This window comes from Vicugna pacos, chromosome 9 (assembly GCF_048564905.1).
Source record: "Vicugna pacos chromosome 9, VicPac4, whole genome shotgun sequence".
Classification (NCBI taxonomy): Eukaryota; Metazoa; Chordata; class Mammalia; order Artiodactyla; family Camelidae; genus Vicugna; species Vicugna pacos.
This window is the reverse complement of record NC_132995.1, coordinates 3,233,851-3,250,862: the sequence shown is the minus strand read 5'-3', so window position 1 is coordinate 3,250,862 and position 17,012 is coordinate 3,233,851. Positions and strand designations below refer to the sequence as shown.

The 17,012-nt window shown below is 59.7% G+C and overlaps 2 protein-coding genes and 1 pseudogene across 4 annotated transcripts; 1 reads left to right on the top strand and 2 right to left on the bottom strand.

Moving 5' to 3' along the window:
* Positions 1–724: 724 nt before the first annotated feature.
* Positions 725–3,078, top strand: LENG9 (leukocyte receptor cluster member 9). Its single transcript, XM_072966560.1, has one exon. The coding sequence runs from the start codon at positions 888–890 to the stop codon at positions 2,679–2,681; it is 1,794 nt and encodes a 597-aa protein (XP_072822661.1). The 5' UTR covers positions 725–887; the 3' UTR covers positions 2,682–3,078.
* On the bottom strand, positions 2,748–3,748 carry LOC140698568 (uncharacterized; annotated as a pseudogene).
* An 86-nt stretch (positions 3,749–3,834) lies between these two features.
* On the bottom strand, positions 3,835–13,863 carry LENG8 (leukocyte receptor cluster member 8). 3 transcript variants are annotated; one of them, XM_072966559.1, is made up of 16 exons: positions 13,736–13,863; positions 11,971–12,063; positions 11,210–11,384; positions 10,745–10,846; positions 9,947–10,057; positions 8,906–9,158; positions 8,529–8,670; positions 8,193–8,381; positions 7,659–7,937; positions 7,436–7,576; positions 6,995–7,280; positions 6,348–6,449; positions 6,202–6,270; positions 5,985–6,114; positions 5,696–5,903; positions 3,835–4,008 (listed from the first exon to the last, which is right to left on the bottom strand). In XM_072966559.1, exons 2-16 carry the CDS (start codon positions 12,006–12,008, stop codon positions 3,846–3,848), a joined length of 2,388 nt encoding a protein of 795 aa, XP_072822660.1. In that variant the 5' UTR covers positions 12,009–12,063; positions 13,736–13,863; the 3' UTR covers positions 3,835–3,845. The 3 variants fall into 3 exon arrangements, 1 of the variants encoding a protein (XP_072822660.1); XR_012075400.1 differs by having other exon boundaries at positions 3,875–4,008; positions 4,238–5,903; XR_012075401.1 differs by lacking the exon at positions 13,736–13,863 and adding an exon at positions 13,273–13,612 and having other exon boundaries at positions 3,875–4,008; positions 4,238–5,903.
* Between the last annotated feature and the right edge of the window lie 3,149 nt (positions 13,864–17,012).

Genomic DNA, 17,012 nt, shown 5'->3' with positions numbered 1-17,012 from the left:
GAGCCAGGGACCTGGCTAGGTGGTGCCCCTCCCAGGGGCGGGGTCCGGACCTGGCCGCTCCCACAGCCTGCTTCACCGTCAGTGTTAGCTGCGCGCAGCCGCCTGCCGAACGCGGTCCGGGCCTCGGGCGAGGGTCGTGGCCCAGGGAACTCCGCGTCTCCAGTGGAACCCACTCAGGCGAGCTGCCTTTAACCCCAGGAGTGGCTGCACAGGAAAATGGCCAGGAAGAGGGGTGGACCCCGTGGAGAAGGGACGTCCCAGAGATGTCAGACCGAGAGCGACAGTGGCGTCCGAGATACGAAGTTCAGCCTGAAACTGCAGGCATCGGGTTGTCCGGCAGAGGGCGCGGCCCAACGAGGACCCAGAGGTATATGGCAGCACGTGAACATCATTAGGCAGGGAGCAGAGCCAGGCTCATCGCGGGGCCCAGAGAGAGCGGGGCTGCAGCGTTAAAGCATTGGACTGGGGGCGGGGCCAGGCGCTGAAGGGAGAAAGAGCGTGAGGGCCGCACCTGTAAATCGTTAGGGAGCGGGGCTCGGCTCGCTAAGGGTCCTAAAGAGGCGGGACTGCATATGCAAATCATTGGAAGGAGGGCGGAGCCAGGCTAGCGTAGGTCCTAGAGAAGGCGGGGGCCGAGCCTGCAAAGCATTTAGTCTGGGGTAGGGCCGCATATGTAAATTACTTGGGGTGGGGGCGGGGCCACGATATAAGTCACGTGGCCGCCGGGACCTGCCTTCCCCAAACAGCGCGGCGGGCCGCTCCACCTGGTGATACTTTCCAGGTCGGAATGTGGCCTGAGCCTCGCCGATGACGTCACGGCGGGGCCGGGCTGACCCTGGTGCCGAGCGGCCCGAGCGGTGCGAGCGCGCCAGCCGCACCCCACTCCAATGGCGGCGGCCGGAGGGCCGGAGCCGCTGGTGGAGGTCCCCGCCGCGGAGTCCGCGCCGCCGCCGGCCTGCCGTTTCTTCCTGGAGGGCCGCTGCCGCTTCGGTGCCCGCTGCCGCCAGCCCCACCCCGGGGCGCCGGCGCCGCCGCCGCCGCAGCCAAAAGGCGAGGCCGAAGCCGAAGCCGGGGCCAAGAAGCCGCCGCTGCGCACGGCTGCGGCCGTTATCCAGCGCATCCGCTGGGACCCGCGCCTCGACCCGGCCGACTTCTCCGTGGGCTACGTCGATCGCTTCCTGGGAGTGCGCGAGGAGCCCTTCCTTGCCTTCTGCTGGGACGCGCCTCTGGCGGCGCTCGGGCCAGGCGTCCTGGCCGTGCCGCAGCACCGGGTGCGCTACTTCCGCTTCCGCGGCCGCCTGGTGTGGGACCGCGCCTCGCGTACTGACCTCGTCTTCGGCTCGGGCGTTGCGGCGGGTCGCGGGCCCACGATCCTGGACGCACTCGACAGTGGGGACGCGCTCGAGATCGGAGAGGCCGCCGCCGGCGAGGACGCACACGACACCGCGTACTCGAACGACGGCGTTGACACGCACGGGACTGGAGGAGAGCGCTGCGGCGTGGACGCGCAAGACGGCCGGGCCAGGGCTAGGGACGTGCACGGGACGGCGGACACAAATAACGGCCAGGGCGCGCACTGGGTCGGAGGTGCGCGCGACGCCGTGAACGCTCACGACGGTGGCGACGGAGCGGAGGATGAGCAGGACGGCGAGGGCGTGGCCGTGGATGCTCACAGGACTGGGGACGTGAATGACGGCGAGGACGTGCACCGGGCCAGAGATGCGCTTGGCGGTGGGGACACTGATGGGGCCGAAGACGCACTGGACGGAGCGGCTGCGACTCGCCTTGGCATCCATGCCTTAGCTCCAGATAACGGAGGCCCGGAAGTTGGGTGCCTGGCGCTGGTGGGGGAATCGGCTAGGGCTCAGGAGCGGGAGTTGGGCGGCCTTGGAGACCTAACTTCCTTGTGGATGGAACCAGGAAGGGCGCTGAAGCCAGCTGCCCCTGCTACCAGGACCATGGACCCCCTGGGTGGGGAGCTGCCAGCTAGGTTAACCCCAGAATGGCCCTCGGAAGGCCTTTCTGAAACAGAAGTGGATTTGGGTCCTGGGATCTGGCCCGTGGACAACGGAGCATCCACCTTGGCCAGAGCTGTGGGTCTTCGCCAGCCCCGCCCCACGCACTTTGTGGCTCTCATGGTGACCGAGCCAGAGCTGCAAGCTGCGGTGACGAAGGCCCAGGAAGAACTGGTACGAGCTGCACCGGCTTGTGCGACGTCCACAGTGCCAACTCAGGCCCTGCACCTGACACTGGCCCTGCTGAGGCTAGCGGGCCCTGGGGAGGTGGCGGCTGCAGCCACCATACTGAGACGCGTGCTTTCAGACCCCAGGCTTCCGGTTCCTCCAAGGCTGAGGTTTGAGCGCCTGGTGCTCTTAGGTTCCCATGTGCTCTGTGCCCCTCCCTCCCCCTCCCTGGACAGCATGGCTCAAGGGCTGAGTCACAGACTAGAGGTCGAGGGGCTGAGAGTGTTGCAGCCCCCTGGAGGGCTACACCCACATCTTACCCTAGCCAAGGTGCCCCAGGGCTCCCAAGTCTGCCTCCCCAAGCTGGGGTTCAGCCCAGGGCAGGAGCTGGGGAGCCAGCCCCTGGGGAAACTCTGGCTGTGCCGCATGGGGAGGGCAGGGGGCACCTATCAGGCCCTGGCTGAGATCCCGCTGGGATCTCAACTCCAAAAGAAATAAGGGCCAGTACCCAACTCGGGGACAGCTGGTCCAAGCAGAGTACAGATCGTGCACGCGCTCTCTCTCTCTCTCTCTCTCTCTCTTTAATTTTGGTTTCTCTCAAGCTTCCAAATGGTGCTCAGTGCTCCAAGGAAAGAATGAAGGAAGGAAAGGGTAAGGGGAGAGGGAGGGGAGGGGAGGCAGAGGAGGAACATCTGGAAAAAAAGCAGCCTGACAGTCCAGCTGTTTGCAAACTGATTGCACATCCTCCAGTTACATGGCAGAAGAGGGGGGAGGACGGAAAAGAAAAGGGGAGGAAGAAAAAATAACTTAAACACACACAAAAAGAAAAGAGAAGGAAACATGACGTGAGCTGGTGATCCATGAGGCAGGCGGGAGGGAGGGGTAACCGGTTTACCTGTGCTGAACCAAGGGAGGGGGAGCAGGGGGAGGAAGGACGGAAAGGAGAAAAAAAAACCAGAAGAAACATTGGGGGTGGAGGGAGGAGGGGACACGGAGACAACTTAATACAACTGCAGACGAGGCCGGCCGTCGAGGTCCCGCGATGGCCTCCGGAGTCCTCAGGGCAGGATGGCGGCGTGGATCGGAGGCGGCGAGGCGCTGGCATTTCTGGGGTCGGGGGCCGAGGGCAGGCTCAGTCTCTACACGGCTCCCCTCGCCCCGAACACTGAGGCCCCGGAGGGCTGGGCAACAAGAGTCTGTGATGAGGCAGGGCGGGCGGCGGGCGGGCGTGCTGGTGCCCCCGCCGCAGGCGGGCGCGGGCGGAGCGGCCTGTCTTCTTCCACTGGCACCCCCGGCATGGGATGGGCCAGGGTGCTGGGTCGGTACCGCAGTACAAGCTCGAGAGAGAGAGAGAAAAAACACTGAGACAGCATTAGTGGAGGTGCAGGGTGGACACTGACGATCCTACAGACCACGCCCCCAACCCTCCGCTGTCCCACCCGTCCTCCCCCGAGCCCATCCCTCTGAGACAAAAAATAAAAACGTAGAAAAAATCTCTGTACAGACTCCCCGGTGGGAAAACGGGGGCTGGGGTGGTGGCTCTTCCTGGAGCCCACTCCCCGACAAATTTACAACCCAAGTCCATGGCTCAAAAACAAAATCTGCCAAGGCGGTGCTGGGGCCGCAGCGCCACCCCCGCCCCTGCCCCGTCGGCGCTGGTGCTCAGAAGGCGGACAGCTGCGCCAGGCTGAGGCGGCAGTCGATGCTGGAGTTGTCCGGGCCCGTGTAGGCCAGGCCTAGGGGCTCTAGGAAGGCCCGGCAGGCGGCCTCGCCCTCGAAGGCCAGCTCGGCCTGCAGGTAGGAGACTGGCAGCGCAGGGCGGAAGCTACGGAGACAAGAGGAGAAGGCGATGAGGCGGGCGGCGGACAGTGGAGGGCCCCACGAGCAGGAAGTGGGTGCCCCCCATTCCGGCACCCAAAAGGTTAAGATCCTCAGCATGTGGCCTGCTGAAGCCCTCCCCACCCCCCCCAGCCTCCCCACCTCAGGGCTTGGGGGGGCCCGGGGTGGGGTTGGGGGCCCCAACCCCAGCTGTGCCCCGCCTAGCCCTCACTTACCTGTGCAAGGGACCGGGAGGAGAGGGGATAGGAGGGAAGGGCCCAGCTGGCTCCTCTGCTGGCTCGGGGCCTGAGCAGACCCTCAGAAGAGGGCCCACTGTGGCCGAGGGGCAGGCGCCAGGCAGAGGGAGCGACACATGGGGGCGGGTGTGGGATGGCAGGAGTGCCGGCTACTCCGGAGAACCTGCTCTGACCTGGGTGAGACTTCTGGCTGCTAATAGACCTGGCCTGTGCCAGGAAATAGCTCTTCCAACTCACTGAATTCCCTCCTGTAAGCAATGTCGCCCTACCCTCTAACACGCACTGAGGACAGCACAGCCCAAGAGGCAGAGCCACTGGGCCAGTGTCCCCCTAGGGAAGAAGTGGTAGAAAGTACTGGAACCAGTGTTGCCTCAAGCCCAAGCTTCATCGTGGCCCTGAATGACTGGGGAGGGGGCGGGGCTGGTCTGGACCCAATTGGCTCTGGGAGGGATGTGTCTGTCAAAGAAAGGCGGTGCCACCTTTACAACTGGGAGGGTACCTGGAGAGCAAGAGGCCAGGGTCTGTCCCCCAGGCCAAGCACATGTAAGGCTAAGCAAGAGGGGAGACAGTAACCTACCCTACAGCCCTGGGACAGCATGGGAGCTGAGGAACTGCCCAAGAGCAAACTCGGGCAGCCCTGCAGGGCCCTCCAGGCCCACGGCCTGTCCTGTGCACCCACCTCCTGTTTCTGCCCCACCTCTCCCCTCTATGTCCTCGGCCCCTGCTCTGGCTCCACCTCTCCCTTAAATATTCTTTATCCCCCCCTTTAAATACTCTTGACCCAACTGGATCCTAGGAAGTCTTAACCTTCAGGGTGAGTGTCCCTCCCCAGCTCCACACCATCCCCATGGCTCCCAAGCTAACTGACCTCTGACCAGGGGCTCCCAACCTCAGCAAGACTGACCCGGGGCGTCTCCCTCCCAACTGAGCAGGCACACTCCTCATCTGCCGAACGGTGGGCATGCTCTTTTGAGTACTGTCACGGACTCGCCTGCCCACTAAACAAGTCTGTGCTCTCCCAGGAGCTCAAGTGGGAGTGAGGCCTTGTCCCTCAGACCACAGCTGTGAAGGGCAGGGCCGGCTTTACTGCTTCTCCCCAGAGAAGGAGCTCAGCGACAGGAGAGCCGAGGAAAGGTGAGCAGAGGCCCCGGAGGGAGGGGAGCCCAGAGCAAGAAGGCAGACTGGGGTCCAGGGTGATGTGAGCAGGAGGAAGAAAAGCAAGGGGACCTCAGAGCAGTGAGAGGGAGAGACGGAGGGCAGGCTGGGCGAAAGAAAGGGGGAGGGCTGAGATGGGAAAAGAAAACCAGGACACGAGGGAGGAGCCCACAGGAGGGGGGCTGGAGGCCTGAAGGCCTGGGAATGTGCAGAGTGGGGGGCAGAGGGGGGCGGCGGCAAGGCCGCAGAGCTGGGGGCAGTGGAGAGCCCGGCTTCACATACGTTTTGATCATCGCCTTGAGGGCGGCCTTGCGCTCGCGGTCTGCAAACTTGTCCACGAGGTAGCCGGACATGCAGGGTGCGCAGGAGTAGAGCCGGAAGAAGCGGTGGTAGTTGCCCAGAGCCCAGGCCGCCCGCAGCGCCAGGGCGTGGGCCACGCAGGGGTCTGCCTTCAGCTCCCGTGTCAGGTAGGCCAGCTCTGTGGTGATGTCTGGGGCCAGAGACAAAAGGTCAGCAGGGCCCAACCCGGTGGGCCCGGAGCCGCTCCGGCCTGTGGGACGGCGCTTCTCACCTCCTGAGTTCTTGGTGAAGATGTAGTAGAGGACCCGGTAGGCAGTGAACTCGCCCACGTTGCCCGGCAAGTTCTCGGCGTACAGCGACTTGAGCTGCGTCTGGCACTGGTTGAACTCCTCGTGGTCGCCCTGGAGGGCAGAGGCGTGTGGGGAGCGGAGTGAGGTCAGGAGAGCCAGCCTGGGGGCCGGGGCTGGGGGCCGGGCCCCCCCCCTCACCTTCTCCAAGGCGATGCGGGCGTGGGTCTCATACACCTCCACTGTGAACTCCGTGCGCACACCTTGCACCTGGGCAGCAGGAGAGCAGATGTCACCCCGGAGCAGGGCAGCACCCACCAGCGCAGCCCCCCAGGCGCCCGCCTCACCGTCAGGTCCTGCCGGATGGACTTCATCTGCTCGCAGGCAAAGGCATAATCCTGCTTCTCCTTCCAGTGGGACTTGACCATGCACAGCGACTTCTTCAAGACCTGGGACAGGAGTTGAATCAAGGCTCAGGAGAACTTACACAGGGACAGAAAGGACATACTGAAACCCGCGACAGTTCCCCGAATTGTTCTAAAACAAGAACTGCAACATCAAAACCACGGTAAAAAGAACCCAGAACAGCAAGAGGGGACACGTCCGAGCCTCGGGGTCTCCACATCCACACAGCCCCGTGTGCGGCCCAGGAGCCATGTGAGCCCCGCTCCTGGTCTCGGGGGACACTGGAGCGTGGTGGTTCCACCGTCTTGCAGGCACCGGCCTGGGAAGGCGGCTTCCTCCTCCCTGTCCTGGATGTAGGAGATGGAGGCTCAAGGGCTGCCAAGCCTCCCCACGAAGCCACACACCCTGGACTTGACTTGGAAGCACGAGTCCTGGGCTCAGTTCAGCTCAGGGTGGCCCGGGCCTCACGTCCCTGGTCACCGCAGGTGCACCACCTCCTCCTACGCTGCCCCTGCTGTCGTGGCCCCGCGGGCCTGGTGCAGCCCTGGCCTTGCGGGGAGGACCTGTCCTGACTGCCGGGGGTACTTACTGCCACGGGGCGAACAGTGGATGGGTCGGGGGCGCAGGTGAGCCGCAGGTAGTGCTTGGTGATGTCGGGGCAGGTGCCCACGATCTGCAGCTCCTGCCAGTCGGGGTCGGCCCCGCCACTCTCCAGGCTGCCCATGTGCAGCACCAGGGGCTCGAGGCGCAGGCGGCGGGAGTGGCCATGCTGGAAGCGCGCAGCCCGCTTCTGCTTCTTCAGCTCTCGCTCAGGGTCCTCACACTCCAGGGCCGCCATCTTCTTGCGGCTGCGCTTGGTGGGCGCCAGATCATGCCTGGGGGGAGGAGGGGGCTGTAAAGGGGGCAGGTGTCCAGCTGCCCCTCTTCCCCTGGTCTGAGCCACAACAGCGGTCGGCCACCTCCCTCTCTAGTGCTCCTCTCCCTGGGAGCCCCGATACTGGCCCCCCTCCCTGGCCACTCAAAGTCTCACCTCTTCCCACGCTGTGCCCTGCCTCGGCCCCGGTCCATGTGGGCTCCCCGGCCTCCCCGGCCCTTGGGGGGTGGGTTTCTGCGACCCACAGGGTGACACTCATTCCCTGAGTAGGAACTGTCAGAATCCGAGTGGGAGTCACTGCAAGGAGTAGCAGAAAGGTTAGGCCTGAAATGGCTCCTCCCCTCTGTCCCCCCCCACACCCCCCTTGGAGCCTTTGCACCTGCGGCGGAAGTGGCGGGTCGGGGACCGGGAGGAGGAGCGGGAGCGCGAGTCGGTGCTGGAGGAGGAGCTGTGGTCCTTCATGAAGACATTGCGGTTGCCGAACTTGGCGAAGCTGCTGCCCCGGGCTCGGCCAGCACCCCCAGCCCCGGGCGTCCCTCGCTGGGACTGGGCACCCCCGCCCCTTGTCGCTGAGCCTGCCCCCCTGGGAGGGTGAAGGCTGCTAGGGGCCTCCCACCGCTTCTTCTTGGGGCTCTCAGCCACAGGCTCCCGAGTCAGCCTGAGGATACAGCAGGGCAGGGCATCACCAACCCAGTACCCCCCAATGTCCCCAATGTCTGCCAACCTGTCCCGGGGGTACACGAGCTGGGAGGAAGGGCACTCACCAGGCGCCTCAGCTAGGACGATGACCCAGCAGGAGGCGAGCCCAAGGCTTTCTGTGTCTAGAGGCCCCTGAGCAGCACGCACCTCCCAGCCGCGGGTCTCCAAGTTCAGCGCCCAGGCTCCCTCCCCAGTGTCTCCCGCCCCGACTCACCCTGGAAGGGGCTCCCGGCTCCAGTCGATGGTGTAGGCCGAGCCGTCCTGGAGCCGGGCCTGCAGCACCTCCTTCAGCAGCTTCTCCGTCCGGTCCTTGTCCTCCTCTGACTCGCAGGCGGTGAAGCAGCGCTCCACATACTCCTTCATGTCCTGCGGCCAGTCGTCTGGCTTCCCGGACAGGCTCCCCCTGGCAAAGGGCAGGTGTGGATACCCGGTTGGGGGGCACCCCACGACCGGGAGAAGACCCTCAGCGCCACCCTCCCTGAGCGGACGCCTGTTCCCTCTCTTCACTTCCACACAGAGGGGCTGTGGCAGGGCCGGGGGTGGCCAGCACCTGTGGTTCTGGGCTTTCTCGGGGCTGGGCTGGGGGCCGAAGCTGCTGTGCTGGCTCTCTGAAGTAGAGCTGAAGCTCTGGCTGGAGACGGTAAAAGGCCGTTTCTGAATGTTGAACTTGAGACCACCAGTCCCAGGGGCTGCTGTAAGGACAGCAGAAGCCAGGGTTAGGCCCTTCCCCAGGCCCACCCAGGGCTGCCTCTCCCCAGGACCAGGAGAGGTGAAGGGCTCCGGCCCCAGGCAGCTGCACCCACACAGCCTTGGGAGGTCCCAACACCCAGAACTAAGGGCCTCGCACCCCACATGACTCACACCCAGGAGTCGTGTGAGGTCCCCACCCCCGAGCCCCTCTCCTCTCCACAGCCCCAGGCCGCTTACGTTTCATGCGGTTCCACAGCTGCTGGCCCTTCTTGGGCTTGGCAGGCTCAGGGTAGGTATGCTGCCCATAGGCCTGGCCCGAGGCGGGCCCCACCTGGCTGTGCTGGGTGGCTGGGGCTGTCCCAGGCTGGGGGCCGCTGCTCAGAGGATGAGCCCCGTGCGGGGGGTTGGAGGGCTGAGGGGGCTGGGCCGTCGGCAGTTGCTGGGGGGGGGCCTGGTAGGACATGCTCTCATCCATGCCAGGGACCGGGGGCTGTCGGAGGAAGTGGGCGCTGAGGGCAGGAGCACAGCGCCCCAGGCTGGCCCTCACTCTCCCCTCCGTCACGTCACTCAGCCCTCCACCCTCAAGACCGTCAGACACCCCACCACCTCGAGCCCTCAGAGTAACTCTCGGAGGTGTGGCTTCCTATTAATCCCTCTTTCCACAGCTAAGACTCAGGCTCAGACTTCAAGATACTTTCCCACAGCTCCCAGCAGCTGAGTGGCAGCTGCCGGTGTTTAAAACACCGAAGTGTGCCTCCCGGTGAGAGCTGCCCAACAGCACGTGCACCTGAGATCGTACCAGGAGCTCGTCAAGACACGCACTCCAAGCACCCTGTGATAAAGTGACATCCCTTCCCACCTCACAGGACCAGCTGTGATGCCGCGATCACGTGACTTATAATTTCACCGTGGGGGTGGGGGTGGGGGTGGCGGCGGCTGGGATTCAAACCAACATCTACCCACCTCCCTGGCACTAGCTCCACGACTCCTCCAGGCTGCACACTAAGTGCAAGGCTAGACTGTGTGAGTGAGTGAGTGAAAGACTGTGTACACGTGCTTGAGGGAAAACACAGAAGAAAGGCTGCCACACTACAAAGTGCTCCCACCATCACCCTAGCACTCCAGCCCCCTGGCCTTACCCAAGCCCTAAACCCGGCCTAGTTTCAGAAACTGCTTGGCAGGAGGGAAAAACGGGTGGAGAGGAGCAGCCTAGCTCACTCAAGCGTCCCTGCTGCATCCCCTGCTCGGACACAACACGGAGCAGGACTAGGGCATTACCTGGTTGAGAGTCCCTTGGTGCTGGGGTGCGGACGGCTGCTGGGGTGTGGCTGAGCCGTAGGAACTGGCCATCCCATACTGGGAGGGGGAGCTGTAGCTCTGGTACATGCTCTGCCAGAGGCACAGGAAGGCATGGGTTAGCGGCAGGCCCCATCTCTCCCCTCACAGTCTAGACCTGCCTCTCCTGCTGCTTATGATCTGGGACCCGCTACCTCTCCCTCATTCCTCTGTCCCCTGTGCAAAGGCACCAAATTAGCTTACGCTAAAAAAAATTATAAAGTAAAACCTCAGTCTACCCCACATTCCATTCTATTCAATAACGACTTCCTTAGTCCAGCCCACCTAAACACAAAAGAACACAACGTAAGACAAAAAACCCAAGCGCTAACGAACTGCACTCAAAACACACACAGCCGTAGACATGCAACACAGCCAGCAGTGGGAAAGGAGGCCAAGCAGAGCTGCGGAGTGGCGGGGTGGGAACGTCACCCATCAGAGGACAGGGCTCTCTAAAGGCGCCGTCCAGGCGGCCCACGAGGGGCGAGGACGGGGCAAGCGTGGGAGCACGGGAAGAGGGGGCTGTGACGGAGGGGACCCGATGCGTGCTGAGCTGGAGGTGTCTCTGTGGCCACATGAGCACCAGGAGGGGAAAGGGTGGCCACAGAGGGACCTGGGAATTGACCTCGCGGGCCATCAGCTATTGAAGGGTTTTCAGCAGCCCCCTCGGCTGCGTTCAGCCCACCAGCCAGCGCCGGCCCCACGCCGCCGGCCCCGCCCCGTGGCGCGCTGGGCACTCACCACCGGGTAGTAGTAGCTGTACGGGTAGGCGTAGTTGTACTGCTGGTACCACTGGTAGTACTGCTGCTGCTGCAGGGCAGACGCCTCCGCCTGGGACACATACTGCGGGGAGGGGGCCACGCGCCGTCAGTGCTGGCAGCAGGAACCCCCGGGCCCCACGGGGCAGGGCTGCTTACTGGTGGTTAACTGCCAAGGGACGGAACTGGGTCCCCATCTCCCCAGAGAGCCACCACCTCTACCAGGGGACTCGGGCCCCTCAGGGACCTTGAGCACGTCTTTCTCTTTGGGCTGGATTCCCAAGGACCACACAGTGCCCTAGACTCAAGGAAACAGACCATGCCTCCCCAACCCAAGGGCTCCTAGAACATCTTCAGAGCACTCTGTCCTGAGATGAGTGGACACCCAGTGGGTACCCACTTGCCCCGGGCCCCCCATTTCCGCCCAGGCCCCGTGCAGCCTTCTCACTTGTGCGCTGGCCACAGGCCCACTGCTGCCGGCCTTGGCGGAGCTGCCAGCGGCTCCCGCCTTGCTGATGCTGGCCAGGGCCTGGCGGGCCTTCTCCCACTCCGGGTTCTCATGTGTGGGAGTCTCCATGCCGTTCTCTCTGCCCGCCCCGGCCACCACGCTGTACTGAGAGGACCTGCAGAGCGGGGATGCCAAGTCAGTCCGTCCTCCCCACAGCACACGGCGGGCAACATGGGGGCAGGCAGACACCAAGGGTCAAACCCCAGCGCTCCCTCTCACCACCTCTTGGAGCCTAAGTTTTCTGACCTACAGGTAACATGCGGCCAGCCAGGTTTTGCTCCACAGTTTTCTGAGTGATCAATGTGACTGTCTACTCAAGGTACTTTCCCAGGTGCCTGATACACAACACTTGTTAAAACTCAAACAAAAAGATTACCAATATTCACAGAACATAACGCAGAACCTGGTGCCCAGTAGGTCAAAATGTTTTATGAATCCATGAATTCTGTGAGATACCACTACAATCAGGTTATCATAGGCTGTCCCGTAATCACAGTTCACTGAATGAATCATCACAATTGTGTAAAGCAAGCACTGTACTATGAGAAACAAAAGCTAAGAGGAGCTCCTCATCCCCACCCCTACACCAGGGGCCGCTGCATCACTCCCCACACGTGCTGTGTAGGGGCCATCCAGGACAACACTGGATCTTGCTTCCTCTTGCCCTCTTCTCTTGCCCCTGTCCCTTTAGCTCCACTAACCAATCCGTGCTACGTTGATCACCCACGTTGGCCGCCATCTGGACCCTGGGGTGTAAGGGGTGGACCTCGGGAGCCAGGCTGCTTTTTCACTGTCTGCCAAAAAAAAAAAAAAATGAGCTAGGGGGATTTAAAAAGGAGAAAGAAACATGTCATGAAGTAGGGAAAGGAAGTAGGTGGACTCAGGAGTAGCCAGACAGAAAAGGGGAGTCTGAGAAAGGAGGAGCCACTGGGGTAAACAATCTGAAGACAACTCCGCGTGCGGAATGAAAGGGCTACAGCCTGAGGGAAGGCCGCGGCCTCTGTGCAGTGTTCCAGGTGGAAAATGAAGGACTCGAACACAGGGAAGTCTGAAGGAATTTCCCAAAGGGAAAGAAAAGGATCTGAAACCCATATGAAGAAAGGGAAGAGTTCAAAAGAAACCCTGAGACAGACAGGAGAAGGATCAGAGGACAGGGTCGGGGGACCTCAGTCAAGAGGTAAGAAGGAAGCCAGCTTCTGAGAGGAAGCAGAAGAGATGACGCCCTAATGAGCAAGGGCTAAGTGAACCCGGAGACTGGGGAGACCTTGAGAGACTTCTGAGGGGAAGTCTGTAAAGAGGAAGCATCTGAGGATGTCTTGAGAGAAAACACTGGAGAATGGAGGAACAAAATCTGGGAGGAAAGGGGATTTCTGGAAGTTATCCCTGAAAGCAGGAAGAAGTTGAGGGTGTCAGAGAGGAACCAGAAACAAAGAAATGAATTCTTAGAAAACTCTTAAGAGACCGACTTCAGGAAAATCCCCAAAGAACAGAGACTAACCCTAAGCGAGGTTCCTAGAAGCAGGGGTAGGCCTGGGAGAAAGAAGAGGCAACTGCCTCGGTTGGGGGTCTGGAGAGAAAGCTTTGGGGATGCCTGAAGAAGCCCAAATTATCTTTAGGAAGTTAAGCGATTGGGGGGAGAGAAACGCAAGAAAGCGAAGGGGTGTTTGGGGGCAAGGATTGTGCGGGGGACGGCGAGGGGGACTAGACTTCAGGGGATAATTGAGAAGTGTAGGTGGATTCAAAGGCGAGTCCCGCTGGAGAACCCGAAAGTCCCACAAGAAGTGGGAGAACAGAAACAAAGGTCCGGAGCTGGGAAGAGCCCTAGACAAGAAAGGTCTTAAAGAGAAGACAGAATGGAGCCGGGGATGGGGCGTGGGGGTAGAGGGTCACGAGTAGGGGTAGTGGGAGGGGGGCGGGACAGGAAAGAGATTGGTGGCAAGGTGTAGGGGACCCTGGAGGTTTCTAGGCGGGTCTGAAGGGCGGAGAGGGGCACCGAGCCGTACCGCAGGCCCGGGGAAGGCATAGGAGGGCGCCCGGTGGAGGAAGAGACCGCCCAGATCCTGGTCTCTGGCCCCGGAGCCACCGCCCCGGCCGCGCCGCGTGCGCACCACGTCCTCAGGGATAGAAAGCTGCACAAGGACCGCCCGTCGCCTGGGGCAACGTCGTCCTCCCGCTGGAACGGCGGATCAATGGGGGTCGAAGAACGGAGTACGCGGGGCCCAGGAATTCCGAGGGCGGGGGCGGAGAGCGGAGGCCGACGGCGCAGGCGCGAAGGTGCGCAGCTGCGCTCCCCACCCCTCATGCGCAAGCGCAGTGGCCTGTGCCCGCCACACCCTGCCGTCGCTCTCGCGCGGCGTCCGTTGGTGCGACTGCCGCAAAGGCCTCGGGGTCCGCGGGGCCTAAGGCCGAAAAGAAACGCCGTCTCCGCCCGTCCGCCGCCTACCCGCCGCCGCTGTCCACACTCACCTCGGCCGCACGACCCCGAATGCACCAACCACGGCTTAAGGCGATAGCAACACGGCAGCAGGACTGCTCGCGAGCCGGCTGACTCTCGTCTTCCTTGCGCTTCTACGTCCTGACCGCGGCGTCTTTACGTCACGCGGAGGCCTCGCCCCGCCTCCCTCGACCCTGGACAGCCAGTAGACGCCGCGAGTTCAACTTGAGCCCGCCCTCCAGCCTACGCAATGACGCAGTGGGAATTTTAGTGGAAGCCGGAAGACTGGGTGGGGATGGTAGCCCCGAGGGGCCACGCGCGGCAGGGTTCGCAAGTACAGAGCCTGAAAGGGCACTGATGTCTGGCTGAGGAATTGGGGCCATCTCCGTAAATAAACCTTCCTTCAAACTCCTTGCAAGTGACCCTTTGAGTGTGCCAACAGTTTCCAAACAGGGCTCTTATAAAATTAAGCAGTCCAGTTCAGGGACCGGTCACCGTAATCATCACAGTAGGTGGTATTTGAGAAGCAGCAATTTCCTTCCAATCTTATATTACTGTAAATTTTTTTGCTGATAACTGCGGATCATTTTGTTACTGTTAGCACTGCTCACCTTTTCCCATCTTTTTACTCTTTTTGCCCATTAAACTTTTTGTTTCTTAGAATAATGTTAGGCTTACAAAAATGTTGCAAAGATGTGTAGTGTCCTGCCTACCCTACACTCAGTTTCCCCTAATGCTATCGTCTGACATTCATGTAGTATGTGTGTCAAAACTGAGACACCAACATTGGCACGTTACTGTTAACTGCAGACTTTATTTGAATTTCGCCACTTTCCCCACTAATGTCTCCTTTATGTACCGGAGTCCGATCCAGGGTACCCCATTGCGTTTAGTAACCCTTTGCTTTTAAAGGGATGGATTTCTGGTCAACAGCATATAGTTGGATCTTTCTTTTTACCCAAGTGTACAACCTCTGTCTTTTAAAATAGGTGTTTGTAACTATATATATTTTTAGTCTTTCTTATTTTTAAATCTTTTCAGGGGGTAACTAGGTTTACTTATTTATTTTTAATGGAGGTACTGGGGATTGAACCCAGGACCTTGAGCATGCTAAGCAAGTGCTCTTCCCCGGAGCTATACCCTTCCCCTATAATTGTATTTTAATGTGACTATTGGTATGGTTATCTTTAAATCTGTTGTCTTGAGGGGAGGATATAGCTCAAGTGGCACATGCTTAGCATGCATGAGGTCCTAGGTTCAACCCCCAGTACCTCCATTAAAAAATAATAATAACTAAATAAACAAACCTAATTACCTCCCCCTCCAAAAAATAGAGCAGGGTTCAGTAAATGTTAAAAAAATAATTAAAAAAATTTAAAAATCTATTGTCATGTTGTTTGGTTTCTATTTGTTCCATCTTTGTTCCCCTTTTCCTCTTTTTCTGCCTTCTTTTGCTGCCTACTTTTCATTTTGAGCCTTCTTTAAAAAAATAGACTTTGTTTTTTGGAGCAGTTTTAGGGGGAGCCTTTGGGAGGTGCTTTGCCTCAATTCCCCTCCCCTGTCCCACGGTCAGAAACTCATGACCATAGGCTATGGCGATTTCAGGGGTCACTTTGATGTCCATCTATCAGGGGTCACTCTCCCTCCTCCTTCCTTGCCTGATGTCGTCTTGGGAACCACAGTTTCACGTATTTGATCTGGCTTTTTGGCTGTTTCAGGAAGGAGAGCGAATCCAGTCCCTGTTACTCCATCTTGTTCAGAAGGCGAAGTCCTCGTATGTATCATTTTAAAATAAAAGTAGATTTACCTTTTGTAAAGGTCAGGGAAAATGTTTTGTCTTGGTTAGGGCTTCCTAATTAAAGCTCACTCCCAGGTCCCTTGGCAGGAGATCACATCTCAGGGAACTTTGTGAATATCTGGACGTGGACCCAGAGTCGCTAGAGGGCAGCATTGGAGAGCAGAGTGGCCAGAGCAGCAGGGCTCGCCCAGGGTCAGACAGCTCTGGGGTCCTGAGAAGAACGTGAGTCCATGCAGGTGGCCCCAGTGCCGCTCACTGAGAACCGCGGTCCATTTCTCTTTCCCAGCTTCAGACCCACACAAAGAAGGCTTCGGTGAACTTTCCTTGCAGTGTGCGAGATGGACATGATGAGCGAGCATGCAGCGGTTCCCCCCTTGCAGGCCCCACACTGGACTCCGGACACCTGGCTCCCCGGGCTCACAAGCCCCGAGCTGGAAACCCTCGGGGCTGTTTCTGTATTTTGGGATTCAGGGTTTCTCAGGCTTTCTAGGGAGAACGTGGTTTCCATTCCACAGAGCACACCTTCCCTCAGGAGCCTGCACAGCCCTGGGGAGCAGTTTCTACAGAGGACTGGCTGAACGTTCCCACAGGCAGGGAGACGGTTTGTAAGTAACCACACGCCAGGTCAGGCCAGGCTTGGCCGTCCAGTGAGTTAGGGGAAGAGTTCAGGTCTAACAGGGTTCTTTGGATTTTGGAATCGCTGTCTTTGACTCCCCTCTGATGGATGTCAAAGATGGCAGGCGTGGTCCAACAAGTCCAGCGACCACCTGCGTCCGTCTGGTGGTCAGGAACACGCCTGGGCCCTTAGCCCTGGCCCCTCTGCATTCGTCCACTTGGCTACCATTGTCTGTCACCCCCGCCTCAAATCTCTCCTCTCTCAGGTTTTCTCCTGAAAGTCCAAACCCAGCCGGGAGCTGCCGGGCTCCAGGGAGCCCCGCTGCTCGGAGATTTATTGGGCTTTTCCTTCTGCGAACTTGTTTCCAGAGGTCGGCCCATCCGAGTATTGCTGCAGCCACAGATGGATTCCCCAGAGTAGGACTGTCGGTCAGAGGGTCTACACAGCTTGGATTTAACACGCATGAGCACATTATTTTTTTTCACAGGATTGCAGTTCATCCTTGGGGGCAGTGTGTGAATTGTCCCTCCACATCCTTGCCAGCAGAGAATATTAGCATGCCTTTAATTTTTTTGATAACTGGGAATATTAGCAACTCCTTTAATTTTTTTTTTTTTGATGGAAGAAAAGAAGAGTTTCTGGCTGTTTCAAAGTACACTTCCTAATTATTTGGGTTTGAGTGCCTTTTGGTCTGTCTGCTGGCACTGGGGTTTTCATTCATTGAATGTTCATCTTAGTGTCTTGTTTTTGAATAGGGCTGTCTCTTTCTTATTTGTGGAAGCTTTGTAGATTATGCATACATATTAATTACCTGTTTCTTTACACTATGTATTTTTAAAAAAAAAATTTCCCCCAGACTATCAATTTGCCTCTTGACTTTGTGGTATTTTTTTCA

Coding starts and splice junctions, on each gene's coding strand:
- LENG9 (XM_072966560.1), top strand. CDS start 888: ATGGCGGCGGCCGGAGGGCCGGAGCCGCTGGTGGAGGTCCCCGCCGCG.
- LENG8 (XM_072966559.1), bottom strand. CDS start 12,008: ATGGCGGCCAACGTGGGTGATCAACGTAGCACGGATTG. Junction 7,938..8,192: donor AGCCGGGAGCCCCTTCCAGG/GTGAGTCGGGGC, acceptor CTGTATCCTCAG/GCTGACTCGGGAGCCTGTGG. Junction 6,115..6,201: donor CCCGCATCGCCTTGGAGAAG/GTGAGGGGGGGG, acceptor TCTGCCCTCCAG/GGCGACCACGAGGAGTTCAA.